General features: G+C 36.9%; 1 protein-coding gene across 4 annotated transcripts in view; it reads left to right on the top strand.

Annotated features, from left to right (window-relative positions):
• PCMT1 (protein-L-isoaspartate (D-aspartate) O-methyltransferase) overlaps positions 1–19443 on the top strand; it is a 36697-nt gene extending 17254 nt beyond the window's left edge. For 2 of the 4 annotated variants that reach the window (XM_068938760.1, XM_068938762.1), the window contains 4 exons: positions 2519–2639; positions 7987–8072; positions 9467–9636; positions 17184–19443. In XM_068938760.1, coding sequence (XP_068794861.1) covers positions 2519–2639; positions 7987–8072; positions 9467–9636; positions 17184–17196 — 390 coding nt within the window. In that variant the 3' untranslated portion in view covers positions 17197–19443. Of the gene's footprint in view, positions 1–2518; positions 2640–7986; positions 8073–9466; positions 9682–17183 lie in introns of all 4 variants that reach the window. The other 2 variants (XM_068938761.1, XM_068938763.1) reach the window with 1 other exon arrangement.
• The last annotated feature ends 270 nt before the right edge of the window (positions 19444–19713 follow it).

Here is a 19713-nt window from a genome sequence, read left to right as displayed (position 1 = left end):
TATTAAAAGAAATTACAAGTGAAACGAGTTAAACTGCAGCTTAGTAGAAATCTAAAATGGCATTTCTTCCATATTCTACTTATTATTTTTGTTCTAACCTTGGGGTCAGTTATCAAGTGCTAGTAGCATGTATCATAATTCCTGTTCTACAAGAGTTAAAGCTTTTTTCAAAATTATGTTTATTTTCTCATTTAAAAAAATGAACGCATCCAGGAATAACCATATTAGATAAGGTATGTGATCTATCTAGTTGTGCCCTTTTTTCTTTTAAAATAGCTATTTTTAAAAAGCTGAAAAAATTCTGCAGAGAAGTCAGAATTATGACAGAAAGGAAATCTCATTTCAGTTGGGCTGAGGTCAAGCACACTTCTTACATTGCCATATGAATGATCCTCTTAAACCCTGCTGCATTTTTCTTCTTGGTGGTATATTATGGAATGCTTTACAGACGTGTGTTTTATGAAGAGTGTTGGAGAAATGCTTTTTTTCTGTTTGATAGCATTATTACTGTGTAATATGGACCTAACTTCATCCAGTTGAATGACTGCAGACAAGTCACTATATATTGCTCTGTCTCAGAAACAACTTCACAGAAGAAGAAAGCTAACATTGCCATCATTCCGTATAATGTACTACTTTCAAGCTTTTGTTAAAGGCTTTTGCTACCAAAATTCAATTGTCTTGGAGATCTTCTTGGGATGTTCTTGCTGAATCATGTGGATTTTGCTTCTCAGTCTGCTGGAGATCTAGATTGAGCGATTTACATCTGGGCCACAAATATCTGGGTGCACGTTGATGCCATGGCTGTTTTACTTCTATGATGATAATCTTATTTGTGGTTCTTCTGGGAAAAACTTATGTCTGTTTAGACTAGTAAAGCCTGCTTAAGATTTTTTTTGTTGTTGTTAAACTAATATGATAAATTTATTTAAGTTTGTGTGCTTTGTAGATAATTTGCTACCAACCTTTAAAAGTGAATAAAATTAAATGAATGATTGCGGGGTTTTTTTTCCAGAATTCTTGTATTTATATGAAGAAAGAGTGTGGTATATTTCTATTCTAAACATACTGTGGAGACATGGAAAGTTGTACCGTTTTGTTATTGTCTTGATTACACAGGCTTTGAAGTTCCACGGCAATAGGCGGAGACGGTTTAGACTGAGGATTCAGAAATAGCGTAATGGATTACAATAAGCTGCTGGCATTTTTAGGAGGTTCTGTTACTTTAAATCAGGCTATTTCATGCTGTGCCCATTTTGCTGAATTTTCAGTTCTGTGAAGTTGCCCTTTGTCGAAGACCAGGAATACACTGGATCTTTTGCCAACTTCTGATGCAGCTGACTGCCAGGCATTCCTCCAAATAGTAACCTGTGGTTGTCATAGTGAAAACTTGCCATCTGTCTCATGTTCTGTTTCAAAAGCTAGGCCTGCCTTGTTTCACTTGAAAAAGAAGAGCCAATGCTGCTATTTTGATGTTTTTAACGTAGGTCTTGTCCATAATGAAGCAGAAAAAAAATCCCCGTGATACTGATAATAACCAATTACTAGCCTTGCATGCTTTTGGAAGGTTAAAATATAAGATACAGAAACATAACCAATACCTTCAAATGTGGCCATTCAGCTACAGAGTTGTATGACAGCATGGGCTGCCAAGACACATTCTGCCACTGTGTTCTTTGAACTGGATCTTGTCAAAAGTAGTCAGCTTTTTGAGAATTTGGTTTTTTTCACCTCTTTCTAAAACTGGAATGACTTCTCTGGAGTAAAAGACACAATTACAGAAGAAAAGCCTGTAACAGAAGTTTTGGTTACAGTGATTTTTCTGTAAAAAGTATATGCATGTTCTGAGACTGTTTCCTCCCCCCCCCCCCCCCCCCCCCAATATACATATCTTGTGAGCATTGTCACTTGTGAACTCTCAAAAGTTCCACTCTTCCTGTGGAAGAGTTGTAAATCTGAAAGTAGATTGATGAATACAAGAGATGAAGGGTATTGGTCCCTTGCTGTTAACTGTTGGGTTTGCTCCTGAAAGGATAGGACCCTTGAGATAACGTAGAACAAAATGCAGGGCTTACTGTTATCTTTAAAGTAAGGTCGACTCTAGAAAAACCTTAATCTTTAAGTAAGTTTACTCAACATGAAAGGAGATTAGTTCTAATCTTTGTCCTTGAAGTTTTTGCTTCCTATTGCAGGTAATACAAATGTATGTGATAGAATTTACCTTCTAAAACGTGAGAAAGGAAATCTCTACTAATACTATAACTTAATTGAGTCACTTCATAAAATATGACTATAACAAGCATTTATGAAACTGTACTGACATGCTTTAAATTCCTGTTGCTTCTAGCAGTCAGAATGTGTGATTCTAAGCAGTAGCTTTAATAACGTTGCGGAAACACGCTACCACTTAACCTTTTTTCTTTTTATTTTAAAGAGATGGGTTCAGGAGATGGAAATACTGATTCTATAAATAAACCAAAACTAGCAGAAATTATTCAACTGTATATTTTTATTCCAGGTTGGTCCCAAAGGACAAGTTGTAGGAATTGATCATATCAAAGAACTAGTAGATGACTCAATAAATAATGTCAAAAAAGATGATCCTACATTGCTGTCTTCAGGAAGAGTGAAACTGATTGGTGAGCATCAGACTCTGATATACTCTGATATACTAGTTAAACGTATATTCTTTCTAGCAGCTGGCTGAAATTTAGATAAATAAACTGGAATTTAGATAGATTAAAAGTTCTAATTTAACAAGTTGAACCAAAGAAAGAAGAGTCAATTGAAAACTTAAAAATTCAAGCCCTCTTTAGACCTGTGAAAAATGTCATCTGTGCACACTTTTTGATTACATGGCTTCCAATAGTTTTAAAGAATATGTAATCATTCTATTATGGATGCTTGTTTAACATGGAAGTATGTTCCTGTGAGACAGCTTTTCGTGCTGAAGCTCTGTCATATTGTTTGCTGTTTGAAACTGGATTTGACCTACAGCTTTTCGTGAATGAACGTATTATCGTTTAAATTCAGGCGTTTTAACAAAGCCGTCATGCTTCTGATGAAGTAATTGAAAAAGTTGCATGAAAAAAGTCAAAAGTGAAAAAAGTACTAGATTGGTAGCATGCATTGCTCAAGTTGATCTCACTTGTTTTTAAAATGAACATTATTTATATTTCAGAGCAGTGGTTAACTGATATCAAACAAGTTGAAATCAGATTTATGGAGAGGAAATAGTGCTAAAGTTGTTCAAGAACAGTGAATTGGTCTAAATCATACATGACTTTCCTTTTCATTAAATAAGTATGTTTTGTTGGAAAATGGGAAGCTGGCAGAATGAAAGCATTTCCATGATTATCATTCTGCTGGTTAAGCTTAAAAGGAACTTGAAGGACTATGGATCGTTTCGGGGCTGTTCTTGCAAAAATGCTGGGAAAAGATATTATAGTTTGTGATGTTTGACTCTTAACCAAATTCTTCCCATTTTGGTCCTTGAGTCTTTTTTCACAAATGGTGGATGCTAAATATTTTGCAATAAGCCAGTCAACACAAATACTTGAACACATGTATAAAATGTGTTCTCAATGATGACACTGCATGGCTTAAAAAGTTCCTTGAAAAAGGAGCCCTACTAGGACTGTTGGGGGGAGCATAGTTTCTATTGGTGCTTTTTGCAAGAGCAGTTTGGAGACATGCTTCCAATTATATCTAAATCAAACTCTGACACTTTGGGGAGTCTGAGTGAGTTGTTCTTCTGAATTCTTCTGAGTGAATCTCATCATCTATATTATGTTTGACTAACGTGGCAGAATGGCTATGAACAGTTTTGTAGTGGGGTACATAAAGAAAATGGAGGTGGAGGAGTAGCAGCAGGTTTGTGAAGTGGGTGAAGGAGAATGTTTCAACTGTACTGGATTCCTGGGAGCCCTTTGATGTGGAACTAGAATCCAGACAAAGCTGTAAAAAATACAGCAAACAGGGTTGGTTTGTAACTGGGAACTGTGAGAGTTAAGGCTAGATAAGTCAGTCACTGGCTTTTGACAGGTGCGTTTGAAATGTTCTCTGTTGCTTTGTTGCACCTCAAATATGCCATAAATGCATTTCAGAACGGAGGAATAGGTGTATGTAGGGTATGTCAATAGTTACTTTTTATTTTAGGTCAGGAGAGTGCCTTTGAGGGGAATCTCTCAACTCTCTCCATTTATTACACTTTGGTTCACATCATAGAGTAGTCATGGAGAGAGCACAAACTTTGATTCCTCTTGGATGGAACTAGATTGGATTGTGTGCTCTGGGAAGCCATCAGATGTCTTTGAAATGTTAACGGATGTAAGCCAGTAAGACTAGAACTAGTCCAGAGCAAACATGCTGAAATGCATATGTTGGATGAACATCACGTTGTCAGCAGTAACTGCTTTGTTCCACAAATCTGCTCCTATTGTGCTGCACTGTTTGCTAACGCAGACATAGCAGAAGTGATGAGGGTACTGTAACTACAACAAAGAAGAGTAGTTTTCGTCTGTTTCTATATTAATGCTACAACTCCCTATGTGAAACAGGTTAGCACAGAGACATTGGGAAAAGATATTATGGCTTGTGATGGCTTGAGTACATTATCAGTAGATCAGCTCTAGGCTTAAAAGCAAGGAACAAAACCCCCTTATGTGAGGAAGGTTTTTTTTTGTTGTTTTTTTTTTTTAAGTGATTACTCTTATTAACATGCTGCATTTGCTAGAGCTCTCAGTAGGTTGAGTGAGGTTGTTCAGGGTGTGAGCGTAAACTCAAAATTTGAACTCCTGTTTCCCCTTGGACGTTGAATAATGGAATAATTCTTGGGCCACATTGAATGCTTACTTAAAAAACAAATTATCTTCTGGGCATCTAAAAGTACGTTCCTGTTGTGGGTGGATATATACCTGACTCCTTGAGCCAGGAGAATTTGTTTGTGAATTTTGAAAGTAGAGTATGCTTCCTCCCTTATCTATGAGCTTGATGCATGTAAAAGATCCTGATTCTTTGGTGCTGATTCTGAAGATGGTAGCTCTGATTTGGACTATTGAATCTAAAAGCAATGGCTGTGGATCTTTTGGGTCCTTTCTAGCACCATCAGTGATAAGATGTGCAGAAGTCATCCTCCCAGACTTCTGTGGACAGAGCACAAGGTGCATGTGAATCTTAGAATACGTGCCTTGTTCTTCAGAAGACAACCTAGATGTTTCTTCCACACCCGTCTCTTCAACTTAGTCTCTTTTTTTTTGCTGGTAGTACCAGAGACAAGTGCTTCAAACCCCTGCTGCTGAATCTTAGGGAATGATGGTCTCCCTGTTTAACTAGCATCATTCAAAGTAGTATCTGTATGTTTGAACTTAAAGAAGTCTCTCTCCATTGCTTTCTGTAATGGAACAGAAATTTGACATAGTAACATAAAGTGCTACTAGAATATGGGCAGATATGTAAATGACACACCAGACAACACTTAGGTGGTTAATCCTATAGAACGCACTTTCTCTCTGAGAGAGACTAGGTCCTGAGATTACTGGAACTTTCATCTTTGTTACGGTAATCTTTGTTACTGTTTACAGTAATAAAAACCTACTTAGTGGAGTTGGTGATCTGTAGGCGTGTGTTCTCTTGAAGTATTGGTAGTTCTTGGCAGCCTCCACCTGTGACCCATGGTTGGAGTCTGTGTTGGTTAGAATTGATGATATGAGGAAATATCTCACTCAACCTTAAAGGACTCTTGCTCCTAGGGAAATGTGCTCTCTTTTTATAGTCCTTAAGCTTTGGGTGTAGGAGGTCTCTGCAGGGTGTCAGGGCCTCATACAACAGATGGCAAAAAGGTATTTAATCCTTTCAAGGAGCTGTCTAAATTTTCCTATAGGCTCTTGGATCCTCTTCAGTATGTCATTCCTATCAAGGTGTCCCTCCCGATCATTGAGGTCAAAATGAAACATTGTATTTTCCCTGCTCTGTGAGCTGCTGAAAGGCAAAAAGTTGACAGTGTTCCAGCTTCTGGCAGGGGCTTAGAACTTCTTTTAATTCGTTTAGCATTTTACTTAACTTGTGGTACTAATGGTTTTTTTGAAAAGTGTAAGCGCAGCCCAAAGACGGGAAACCCAAAGCAACTACTTGTGCTGAGCAGAAGAACATATTCATCAGCCTCCATGCATTTTCTTCTTGTCTAATTGCTGGGACTTCTGCGCCCACTGAGTATGAATTTATGGATTACTTTTGTTCATAAATAACTCCAGAGAGGAGACTCTAAAGCTTAACTTGCTTTGAACTTCCTGATGACTTGCTCTGAATACTGTGGATACCATATTCACATCGTCTTCCTTCACAGCTTGCCTCAAGGTTTGGTCCCTCTTTTGACATAGAGTCACCAGTTGAGGACTTCCGTTTTAATTTTGTTTTCCATTCCGTTCTGTGGTAGCTGGACTATCAGATTTATTCAAAGGCACCCAGCTGAGATCTTTGGAAATATTACTGACCGGCTGTTTTTCAAAGGAGCCGGCAGCTTCAGAATTTAGAGGTTTGCAGATTCGGCATCAGACTTAATTTTTTCTGCCTTATTCAATCCCAGGCTCATTTTTGACAACAGGATTGCCATAAAAGTTGCTAGAGATTACAGTTATTTTGGATTTTTGGGGGCTCTGGATTATTTGTTTTTTAGATAGTCTCTTCCGTTCAGTTCTTTTGAGAATACGTGGAGAGCAACTGGCTGCCTTATCTACAGCTACTAATATTTATCTCGCTCATAACTGTCAACGCTGTTACTTGATAATCTTATATTCTTGAGTTCTGAACGGTATAATTAGATTTACTCTATTGAGTTTGATATTTTGTCACACCATAGTGGTCCTGGTGTCAACCTCCTATGGGAGTCTGAAAGCAACAGACTTACTGTGAGAATTAGGACATGCTACAAATGAGCATGGTTTTCTGCTTTTTATTTTCTTTCCCCTTTTTTTTTTTTTTAAATAGTAAGTACTTAGAACAATGCAATGCCTTTATTTTTCAATTCAAGTTCAGGTGTCACTCTTGCCTATATCATCTAGACAAAGCTGGGGGCAAGTTTGTGTGTCTCAACCTTCAGAATGGCTGCAAAGAAGTATCTTTGCTTTACAGTAGATCAGGTGGGCAGCTGAAGCAGTTCAAGTTGGTCGAAATGGTTTCCTGTTTCCATATTTGACTGACAGTCATTTTAAGTCCTGTTACTAGTCTTGTTTGGTTACCACAGTAGCCGCCTGAATAACTTCACTACTCCTGATCTCTTGCTAGCAGCCATCTGGAGCTTTAGCCACAGGTCTGACCCGGCTATCAGTGTTAGCCCAGCAATTATTGCCTGCAGGAAGGATGGTGAAACCTTCTGCAAGCAGAGGGGGCTTGTGTGGGGATTAGTGTGGAACTGGGTAACACTTGAATGTAGGTGTGGACTTCCCTTGCAACGCAGAGAGGTTATTTATCAGTAGTGTAGTTATAGATGTATAGTCCACGTGAAAACTTCCTTCGTCTTTTCCTCACCTTTAGAGTCTTCTGATGCGTGCCTTTGAGATTTAATGCTTTAGACTAGAGATTTGTGTTATATTTAGCGATGGTTTTGCAAGGGAGAGCAAAACCAGGTAACTAGGGGAAGTCACCTGCATTGGAATGGTAGGGCCCATATATGCTCAGGTGTCTTTCTGGACGGCCCCCATGTCTCAAAGAACTGTCACTGTAAATTCATGCTTTCTGGTTTCAGATGTTTCAGTAGTATTTCATATATTTTAAGTGTATGTATTTGTGTGCATATGTATGAAGTTTTTTGTGTTAAATTTATTTTCTAATTGTACTTTTTAAAACTGATTTCATCATGTTACTACAGCTCAGTGGATGAGAATTTTAGTTGAAATTTGAGCATAGCCTTTTATTTATCTATAGATATGACAGATCAGCTGTTTTCTCCACTCCTCTTGAAAAGGTTTTAAAAAAAGTGTTTTCTTGCAGTGGGAGATGGAAGAATGGGATATGCAGAAGAAGCTCCCTATGATGCAATTCATGTAGGAGCTGCAGCACCAGTTGTACCCCAAGCAGTAAGCCTTTATATTTTGTGTGTTTGAGTCTCTAATCTTTTTGCTATAAAGAGTACTTTTTTTGTATAGATGTATAAACACTTAATTAAAATACTTAACAGACTCGCACAGCTGGAGTGTCAATAGGTAAGATGATGTTAGTTAGTATATGGTGTGGTTTTTTTTGTTTCTATTGTAATTGGGCTTCCCATTGATTTGCAGGAGTTGCATGATCTAATAACTTTCCTGGAAATAAAATATTTTAAAATGGCCTATTCACCATCTGTATTACCACAGTGAACTTGAGTATTTTGTTCAGTAGATTAATTTGGTTTTATCAACATTGATTTATGAAATTTAAATCTTTGTTTCACGCTTTCCAAGGTATTGGGCCTGTTTGAAAAGCCACACGCTCAACTGGAAAGACAGAGAATGCCATATGTTCATAGCTTTCAAAGTGAATACAATGCAGTTTTTCCTAGAGCGGTTAAAGAGTAACTAGGGACAGAGTATGCATAACTGAAGTAAATTAACATTCTTACAGATAAACTCTTTTCTATTCCTTTCCCCAAGGGAGTGGGGGAGAGAAATTTAAACACTGATATATGGCATGCTCTTAAATAGCTTGATGAGCTAAATATCAGTTAAGTTTGTTTTTTAATGTGAATTTTAATGAGAGATAGTGAGCGACTGTGGAGGTTTGAGGTGCTATTGGTAGACTATACGTATCTAGATGTTGGCAGTTGAGTGGGGTTTTTTGTTTATTTTTTGCGGGATGTTTCCAGCAAAGTATTGACAAATGGCAATTGAAATGATTATTTAAAGCATATTACTGAATGAAACATTTTTTAATTACAACTTTTATTAGAGACAGGGCTTGGGGTGCTTTTTTTGGTGTATCTCTCCCCTGCCCCACGTGGCTTCTGGAAAATACTGAATTTTCATTGAGACTACTGTAGTTAACCTCCTTATTTTAACTTTGAAAGAACAAAAACAGTTTTCTAGCAATTCTTTCCTATATGCTGTTAACTGTCACTTATGCTAATCATACTCTGGTATTTCAGACTAGTTTCATAAAATGCTGTTGCATCCAAAGAACGGAAGAAGGGTTGTTGGGAAATGAATCTCCTTAGAATTATTCCAGAAAGATAAAGAAACAAAACATCACAAATCTCATATATTTGGGAATTATACGAAATCATTGTGAATTTTTCTGTAATACCAATTATTGTACCATGTTGTTGTGATACTGGAGTTTTCACTGCATTTTTTTTAATTTTTTTTAGTTGAAGTAGTTACGTCCTGCGTAGTAGTAGATAGATAAAATGTGGCAAGGCTATTTACTTAATACAATGACCTTAATCTCCAGCTTTAATACAGTGGCTCGTTATGCTAACTTCTGTGTTGTGTTCTAGCTTATAGATCAGTTAAAACCTGGCGGAAGATTGATATTACCAGTCGGTCCTGCAGGGGGAAACCAGATGCTTGAACAGTACGATAAACTAGAAGACGGCAGTGTCAAAATGAAGCCTCTGATGGGAGTGATATATGTGCCTTTAACAGATAAAGAGAAGCAGTGGTCCAGGTGGAAGTGATTTTCTGTTCCACTTACTTCTTCCACACACGCAAGGTGAAAGGGTGTGAATTTTAAGCAGATAGACTGCAAGGCCTGCCTTTGCTGCTGTCATTGCTTTCTGCTCCTCCATACCATGAAAAGTGACTCAGTCTGCATTACTGCATCACCAAAAGGAGGTTATGCTAAGTTTAAGTTAAATTAAAAGTGGAAGAAAAATATTGCATGAGTTGCACTTTGTCTCTTTTGGACTCATGTTTTCTGTAGTCGTTTGTTGTGTGAAGTTTCTTACTCATTGCTTGAGCACAATATTTTCTAAATTTAAACTTCCCTTCCCTGAACTCTTTAAACTAGCCTGCCCAGTAATTATGAAAAAGTATAAAATACTACTTCAGAATAAGTATTGTCTTGTCCTGTAAGTTTACGCTAACTGAGAGCTCATTTTATATATATTTAATTGTACAAGTGCAGAAGAATCTTTTGGAGATCCTCAGGGAGCAATATAGGTTATCTCCCAAGTAGTTTTCCCTGAGCCTCCAAGTAGCAAAATATGGAGAAGTTAATTCCCTTTTGAAGAAGAGATGTGCTCTTGAGTAGTGCTCAGAAGACTTTTCTCAGACACGTTAATTATTAAAGTCTGTCACCTGTCTCTGGTGGGCAGGGATGTGCTGGTATTCTCCAACACAGCAAACTCTAAAGGCCTTCTTAGAGGTAGTAAACTTTCCAGTTTGCTGAATTGGATGGCCAATAACATAGGCATAACACAGCTGTCGGCTTAAACCATACTAAGCATTAGTATGCAAATAAGGAAGACAGCAGTCCTGTTCTGCTTCCTGGACAGAAAACACAACACTTGTGATTGTATTAGCTGCATTAATGAAGGGTGTGCATGTGTATTGAGCTCTGAAAATAACTTTCAAGCTTTACAACTCTTAATTTCTTTTTTACTTTTTCCAGATACTCTGAAGTGTAGCTTGTTGTTTGTCTGCTTCAGCACCTAAACTTTAGTGTACATTTTGATAACTTAAAGTACAAATAAAGCAGTCTGGATTACTGCTCCTAACTGAAACCTCACATCAGTGTTTGATAGATTACTGTATAGCTGCCATGTACAAATTACTTTTAAAACAGCTTTAATGAGTTACTGCTTAATTCAAAGACTGTGAAGCATGCTGTCTATTCAGATGTTTCATGTTTGTTATGCAAATTAATACTTTATCCGAGCACACTTCCAGTATTCCCTCAGTGTGGCTCTCCTGGGCTTCCTGCCTCTGTGTAAGGCTTTGGAAGTCTCGCTTTGTGGTCGGTTTCCTCCTCTGGCAAACATGAGGGACCTCCTTTAGATTTGGATTCCACTCTCTGCTTACTTCAAAAAGAGGAATATTATTTCTGAGCCTTTCTTTTTCCAAAGAGGTTTTATACTTTTTTTTTTCTTTTTTGTATTTCCACCTGTTCTGTTTACGGTTGCAATTGTTTTTTTTTTGTTGTTTGTTTTTTAGATGGCAACATCTGTTTTTATAAATAGTGTTTATTGAAGAGTTTCTGGAACGTGCACGATTATCCCTCTCTACTAGTAAGAGTGGTATTGTGTATTTAGAACTAGGATTGTGAGGTCTTTGCATCTCTTGTCCATGGAATTTTGTACTCTATTTTCTCCACCCACTCAGGAAGATATAGTAAACTGTCTTCGCCGCCCCCCCCCCCCAAGACTTTCTCCCCCCCACCTCAGTTTTCCTTCCTCCTCTTTCTCCTTCCCCCCCCCCCCCATTTTCCTATGAGTTTCTATTCTTTGAAATAGTTCCTGAAATATTTATTTATTTAGTAGTAAGAATATATATTGATGCTACCAGAGAATGTGAGTGAAGAACGTAAATAGCAAGAAGGGATACTTTGATCACTACAGTGCCACAGAGGTTGTTTCTTCCTTTATACGTTTAAATTTGCTTCAGACTTGGGAATCTCTGGTAAGGGCAGCTCTGAAATGTTACAGTTCTTGTAACGTTTGTTTGTTTTTTAATTATCCTCTTGTGATCTGAAGAAGATTCCCATTCTCTTTTCAAGGAGAACTGCCAATGTATTCTAGACCTTACAGGAAGTAGTCACCTCTGTCTCTTTTGTTATTTTTCTGTACTGGTGAGCCTAAAGCGTATAGGCAGCCGGCTGCTGCTGAGGAAATTGCTGATTATGAATCAGCATTTGCTGTCCATGCTGGAGTGAAAGGTAAAAGAGATATTTCTTCTGTGCTTCTTAGATTTCAGTTTCAGAATTGCTGAAGATCAATTAGAGACGCCTCTGAAAGAGGTCTTTAAGTTTTTTCTTGCTGTAATAAAGACTCTCCAGTTGCTGTAAATGCAAAATTAATTGGATTTCAGTAGCTGGATGTGAACAGTCGTCTTTTCAGAGTAGCTCAAGAGTCCTGTGTGCTCAGCTTGTCTTCTTCCTAGTTAACGTTATATTATGCGACTCGCTCCTGATACAGGTAACTGTTTCATCATGTTAAGAATCGATGTTCCTTCACAAAACAGCCTAAAATTGTTAGGCCAGCATTTTCCTAGGCTAGCAGACCTTCCAGTTTGCAAGAAGGAAGCTGCTTGAATTTTTGCTTGGCCATGCATACGTTGGAGTAGTTAGTACTATCCTGTATGAGACTATTACCAGCCAGTACTAAGGGTTAGAGAAATTGTTAGTCATCCTCTTGTGGCTTTTCTCCTGCCTGGGACAGGTTAAATATCATCTCCTAAACTCTTAAGGCCTTTCAGACAACCAGGTGAAAAGAACTACTTTCAAATTAATTATTCACAGGCAACATGAAAACAAAATCTGGCATAGTAATTGGAATAAGATACAGAATTACAACTTTAAGGTAACTGTAAACAAATTCTTTACTCTTGCTATATCTCTAATATTGGGTTTATTAAATGAGATTTAATCTTTTAAGTGGTATCTGTAGTTAAACTTACCTTCAGACACTTTGCATCATTCTTGTATGTGTAGAGATGGAACATGGAGCAAAAGAAAGTTTGAACTGAATGAAAGGAACTCAGACTGGATTTTGATTAAGTGATGTTGTGATAATAGAGTCTTGCATTGTGAATGCTGGATTTCTTTAAATTTAGTCAATTTTCTGCATTTGGTTCAGCTGCAGTAGTGTTTAGATCCCGAATACGAATGGGAATCTTCTCAAATGTGGTGGCTCTGTAGGGTCTCTGTGTACAGTCTACTTCCAAATGTCCTATCTCTGGAGTGTGGTACAAAGTAAAAGACATGTATTTGTGTACCACTGATTCAGTAGTAGTTTACGCATTTATGCATTCACACAATTATGCAGGTAAGGATGTTCATCCTTTCACGTAAAACATCCCAATTATTAATTCTTTTTCTTACTTAGAGGCAGGGAGGAGGTAAGACCTCTCATGCCTCACAGTTGAGAACACAGCTTACTGGCTATCTTATCGGCAGTTTGTGTGTAAATTAGTATCTCTCTGATATTAGTTTTCTGTGAGACTTCATTTATTTAAAAAAAAAAAAAACTTGTATGGAGAGACAACTTAGAGAATAATGATGTAAGAAATGCTTAGTAATGAGTCTCTGTTGCAAGCTTGGTTTTATTTCCAAACAGAAACTGTTTAAAAAAACCTAACATTTTTGATTGACTTCACATACTGCATTAGTAGAAATGACTTATAAATGTCTTGCTAAATTCGTATTTGTTTATCAACTACGAAATCATAGTGACAGTAAGGGGTGTGTGTGTTTTTTGTTTTTTTAAGCAAAAACAAAACAGTGAATAGATGGGGGATGTTATTATATCCCACTTATCTTCACATGCAACATGATTAAGCACCCTTTTGAAAAATGCATTTATCGGTGAATGTTTTAATATGATTTTCTAAGCAGAAATATGTTAATGTTTCAAAAGCCACTAGTGAACTAGATGTCTAATTTCAATTGAAAGTAGCAGGAATTTTGTGTCCAGAATTCCTTAGGCTATGTAGAATAAAGATTAAGGTTAAAGTTTTTAGTCCACTTTGGCAGAAAGAATCTTTACAAGAAATACTTTGGGTTAAATTTTAGAATTGATGTCATGCAAATATGGATGTGATATAACTTGTGGAGCAGGTTGAAGAGAAAATTCATCCTTTTTTTTTTAATCATTTGAACTTACTCTCTCAAACTGATGATTGATCATGATAAGTATTTCATAACAGCACCTTACCAGATGAAAGTGCTTCAGGTATAAATACTGAGCCTATTTTTATTTAAAAATTATGAAAGGAGAAATAATTGAACACTGCTGGGAAAAAGCTGCACATTCAAAGGCAGTTGAATCCTAGGAGTTAGAAATACAGTGTCAGTGATGATAGCATATTTTCATAAATATTACATCAAAAAGGGAAAGTCAGATGTCAAGACATCCTAATGACAAGAAAACTGAAGTGGATCAAAAAGTACAAATTACAGATAACTTTTATATATGGTGTTGAAGTATTTAATTTGAATACTTTCCACCAAGAAGACAGAGACAGATCATATTTATATAAAAAATTTCATGACTCACCTCTGTTGCAAGCTTCTTATTTCATATTGTTATTTGCATCTTTTTAAAATAACGAACAGTGAAATATTCCTGAAATGCTACCTGTCAGATTTTCTGCGAATCTCCTTCTTAATTTTCTGTTGGATGCTCCTATTAAAAAATGTGGGATGCTCATGGTATATATGTTCCCTACTAGTAAGCCAAACTTTTTATTATTTTTAGAATAGCAATTTTGAGCTGATGACTTCTGAAATTTGATTCGAATTGTGCTTAATAAAGCTGCCCTGATGCCTGAATTGACAATATTAGATGAGTGATTCTCTTGCTAGAGTTCCAAGGTACTGAGGAGGACTATTGTGATGACTTAAACCTAAATGTATATATTGCTTACTAAGCAGGAGCTAGTAAGCAGATTGGAAGGGGTGCATATGCGAAGGTGGAGAGAAAGTACCTGTGTTGTCCAAGAATCGTAGCCAATAGCCCTGCCTAGAAAAGGGAGGAAAAATATAGGTTAGTAGATCTTTCCAACGCTTCTAGAAGACAACAGCATATTCTAACAAGGAAATGGTAGTCTCTTTTTGAGTCTGCTTGTAAGTTTTGTAGCAGCATAAATCTTTTAACACTGGAAGGATAGGTTAGCATCCTGTTGTAACAGTAGGATTACTGTTGAAACCGGATAGCTTTCATAGCTTGGCAACTTCTGATCCATACTCCTGCAGTTAAGATCAACCGATTCTGTATCGCAGTGCATAATTAAGTCTGCAAACTGTTTACGTTGGTTGGCAAGTGGAGTACTGTCATCTATCTGATTATCTAAGACTTTTCTTTAACTTTCAAATATACGTGATCCAATAGTGCACATATGAGGTCAGTTTCTCATTATAGTAGAAAATAAATACTGCGTAATTTTGAGGCATATCATGGATTGCTATGGGCTGGCATGCTGCTGTTAGATTCAACGTGTAGTGAAGAGCAAGTGAAAAAAAATCTCTTGATGGTAGCTGATCTCCTTAATACGGTAAATGTTGGGATAAGCAGAATATGAAAATCATTATTTTGACAGGGACTTCTGAACTAAGATATGCTTGAATTTACAGGAACACTGTCATTTTGTGCGGAATAGCTTAATTAACACAAAACACCAACAGTTCAAACATTGACATACTATCTATTACTCATTTGAATTCAAAGAACGAATATTATTTTGCAAAAGAAAAATATTTGAAATATGTTAAGTGCAATACCAACGTTATGCAAAAACCTTGCCAAATTTTGTGCATGGGTGAAATTGTCATGTTTGTCACTTTGAGAGCAAACGTGGCGTTTTTTGTATGCTTAGATATTTTTGAGGGTGTAGATTGGATTTAAAGGACTGTTTGTCACAGTAAAAGGCCGGTCTCTTATAAAGCTACGAGAATGTTTTTAAATTGATATGATAGGATTCAGGATGGAAATCACATCGGCAAGTAGGCGTATGAGGCGATACAGCCATAACAGCAGTCATTATTTACATATTCTTTTTCATGCTGTAAATATTAACTGGTGATGCAGCTCCTGGAGGCATTAAGCATGAATGAAGTACTTGTCTTAAGTTCACCTGCACCGTGTTTTAAACTGAGTATCAGATGTTCGTTTATTTTCATCTGTTTGAGGTAAACAACTTTTAAACAGATTTTTCTTTACGCCTGCCAAGACTTATGTTTCTCCCTTTTACTGTTTTCTGCTTTTTCAAATTACTGCAACACTCAGAAGCTTTATTTAGTTTTAGTTCCTCACTACTGAAAGGCAGTGCCAAGTGCAAATAATGCAAATATTTATCGCTAACAAATCTTAAGGTTCACATCCCTGCTGCATTAGACAGAAAACTAGTAATTTAAGCACTAGTTTCAACAGCCTTTTCAGTTTTTCTTTTAAATGTTTTGCATCCTGTCATTCCATGCTATATGATTCCTGAAAGATAATGCCTTTGTAACTTTAGAGCTTTTGCTCGTGTGCATGTAGCACTTAGTTTGCATGATAGCTGGAAATACTGTTGTGTCTTAGGCCAGCAATCACGTTAGTGAAGTTTTTCTTGATTAAAGCAGTGTTTGCTTTCACTAATGAGGATGATGCATCTACTAAAAGAAACATTGCAGCAAACTCACTGTCAGTTTACCGAATGTTTGTGCCTTAGAAAGAAAGCAAACACTTTGGTTTGAATTTTCCAAGTCATAGTAATGGAACGGTGCGCAGCTTTCATATTTGATGGACACTTAGCACTGAAGTTAATGTTTTTAGCAATATTTACATAAATCACTAAAGCATCATAATTTCACTGTTGGAATGTGGGTTCTCCATTTCAGTATGTTTTAAAGGTACTATAGGAACAAAAACTTGCATTTTCTAGAGTCCTCATAGTGTTTTAGAGATACTTTTTGATGCACCCTTTTTCTCCTGTGTAAATCTCCTTTTGTTTTAGACACCCCCCTCCTCTCCTTCCCTTAACATAGTTCTGACTTAGCTCATGAAGGAAGGAACTGTATGCTAATACAGTTACTTTGGGAAATGAAATAGATGGTACAAGCTCTAAAGTGTTGATGTGAGATTATATTCCTAGCTTTCTTGAGAGACTGCAGCTGAAGTTAAACTTGCCATTTTGGCAGCTCTTGAGAATGCTTTTTGCCAATACTCTGTCTAGTAAGTTGGCCCGGTTTCTTGCCAGCACATGTGCAACAGAGTTCGGATGACAGGTAGCTGCTTAACTATTTTAAGCTACTGTGTTTTGTGAGATGGGGTTGAAGCAAATGATCCAGTCAGTGTCAGATAGAGGAGGGACCCATATTTCATGGTGTGTGACCTGATAGTTTGAGCTATTATGGGATTGCTGTTGCCTTTCCTTTTTGTTTAAATGCTTGAAGAGATTTCTGAAATTTTGCTGCTGTGTTTGAGCATTACATGTATTCTGATTCAATATCAAAAATTTTCAAATGTGAATTTCTTCTAAGGAGGAAGAGTCATAATCGCATGTGTTTTCTTTCTGCAGGGATGAATTGTAAAAGCTACATCATCTTGACCCAAACATAGTGTTACAGTGGACTGCTCATCTCCAGTTCTAAAAGCTTTTTGAAAACCAACAGCATTGCAGCTTGTTTTGGACTTTGTTATACTGTTGTTATCAGCATGGAAAAGCGTGATTTTTTTTTTTAATTTTATTTTATTTTTTTAGATGCTCAAGGCAAATCTGATAAAGAAATGGTGGAAAGTTTTGTGTGGGCACTGTTTCAGTTAACATGCCTTTATTTTACTTTCATTTGTTCAAAGAAATGAATTTCTGCAAAACTGCAGACAAAGACCTGTAGCTTGTGAACGCTAATTTTGATGGGGGTACTTGAACACTCACTTCTCTCAACTCCTGTGTCCCTTGGTAAAACTGCTTCTGTGCACCTTATGACACTACATAAGTAATATCAGGTTTTCTGTGTTCTGATGTCTGCTAGATGCTACTAAAAGGAGATGAACTTCCCTTTTAAAGCTTTTGACATGGTGTCGTAGACTAGCATGTAGTAGATACAATCATCTGCTTTATTACCTTAAAACCAGGCATTTGTATATAATAAAAACATCAGAGGTGGCCGCTCTTATTAAACGCTGCTGTTCAAGTTGGACATAACGGACATGGTTTTCCCTTTTCCTTTCTAAGACAATTAACGGAGTCTTGAAACTCTGTATTGTTTTATAGCTCATTGCTGATATGATCTATGTGGATTTAACTCCGTAAATATAATGTAAGCTATGTCCCAATCACTGAACAGTTTATGCAGTGCTGCTTTGCCAAATAAAGTTAAAAGCAAAAAGGGGGTTGTGTGTTTGTTGTGTGGAGGGTTAGGATCACTATGTGGTAGACTACAGAGACACAGATCTCTAGATTCCAATTAAAGGAACGTCTAGATTGATTTTTTTTTTTTAAATGAAAGGTGCTTTTGACAAAAATATCTGCTGTATTAACTTTCTAATTTTTCAACTGTAGGCAACCAGGAAAAATTCTGGGTTAGTTCTCAGAAGATGAATTCACCTTGTTATATGAGGAAAACTTGATAGGTACTGAAGGAATAATAAATCCTGAACACTTAAATACGGATAGAGATGTAATTGTTCAATTTGCATAAAGAAGAGTAGTTGGAAGGGTATAAACCTTTTTCTGCCCCAGGTTTTGTGGTTTGCTAGTGTAAAATGACAACAGGAAAACAAAGCAAGATAGTAAACTGAGCTGCTTTGGGAAAGGGAGGAAGCGTTTTCTTTGTGCTCAGTTCTGATTAACTAGAAATGAAAGTAAACTGCATGTTATAATATTCCTTTCTTCTTTACATTAAAAAGGATTATAGAGTAAAACAATCTGCATAAAGACGACTGATAGTTATCACTGCAAAATGTATTTGACTGCTTATGGCAGAACAGCAATATTTTTGTGATAGGATTAATCACTGAAAGCATAAAGGTTAAAGTCAAAGGCCGCTGAACATGAAAGAGGAACGTTTTAAATAACCTTCCTTTTGAAGGTCAGTTCCATCCTAGTCCTACGTAAAAGCGATGTATCACTTTAATTTATTTAGATGTGTTTGGAAGCTAATATGCCACCTCCTGATCTGACTGCAGCCTGGGAGCACTACACAAAGATCAGTGTTATAAAGGAAATAATATGTGTTTTAGAAAACACAATTCAGAAAAACCCACTGGCGTCTGGCAAATTTGTACTAACTCACAATCAGCTGTGAATCTAGTTCTTGGTGTTGAAGTGAAATATCTTAAATGATGCATGCTAATGTTCAACCTTTTGGTCACTGTTATCATTCAATTTGAGTTCAGCTTTATTTACATCTCACTAATTTAATCACTTAAATGAAAGATAAGAGCTCAACTGTATCCAAGTTCTTGTCTCTGGATGCAGTGTAACCAACTAGCCTAACACAGAAGGGGATAAAGCTGAGACCTGGCAACAACTTTTTAGAGAGAGAACCACTTCAGGAGATGTAAGACCTCGGGGACCAAGGCTGTTGGGATTAGTATGCCCATTGCACAGAAGGGGTTGATGATGGTCAAGTTACTGAGGCAGAAAGTAGTATCCAGGAGTAGCATTTAGGAACTGGAAAATGAAGACCCCTCCACGAAAGAGCAATGGTTCTGAGGTAAAAGCTTCCTGGAGAAGAGGACAAGTTGAAATGCAGATTTGAAGAGCTTGAATAAATGCTGTATGAATTGTCTGGATTGCTACTTTGCCAAATAAAACAAATGGAGAGGAAGCTGTATTTAGGTGTCTGGGTGGTTTTTTTTGGTTTGTTTGCTTGTTTTTTGTTTGCCTTCACGTGTCCCAAAAGAAAGCAAACATTTATAAAAAAAAAAAAAAAAATTGCTTTACTAAATGATCAGAAATAGGTATCCATTTTTAGTTAGTTACTGTATTGCAGCAGATACCAAGCCCAGTAATACCATATGAGGTATGAGTGGGGTTTTATGTCACTGCTTGGAGATCAAGTCACACCGGTGTATTCAGGGAATAGGCTGTGTGAGCCTTTTGA

This window comes from Struthio camelus, chromosome 3 (genome assembly GCF_040807025.1).
Source record: "Struthio camelus isolate bStrCam1 chromosome 3, bStrCam1.hap1, whole genome shotgun sequence".
Lineage (NCBI taxonomy): Eukaryota > Metazoa > Chordata > Aves > Struthioniformes > Struthionidae > Struthio > Struthio camelus.
Note: the sequence above shows the minus strand (reverse complement) of the source record. Positions and strands in the feature narration are given on the sequence as shown.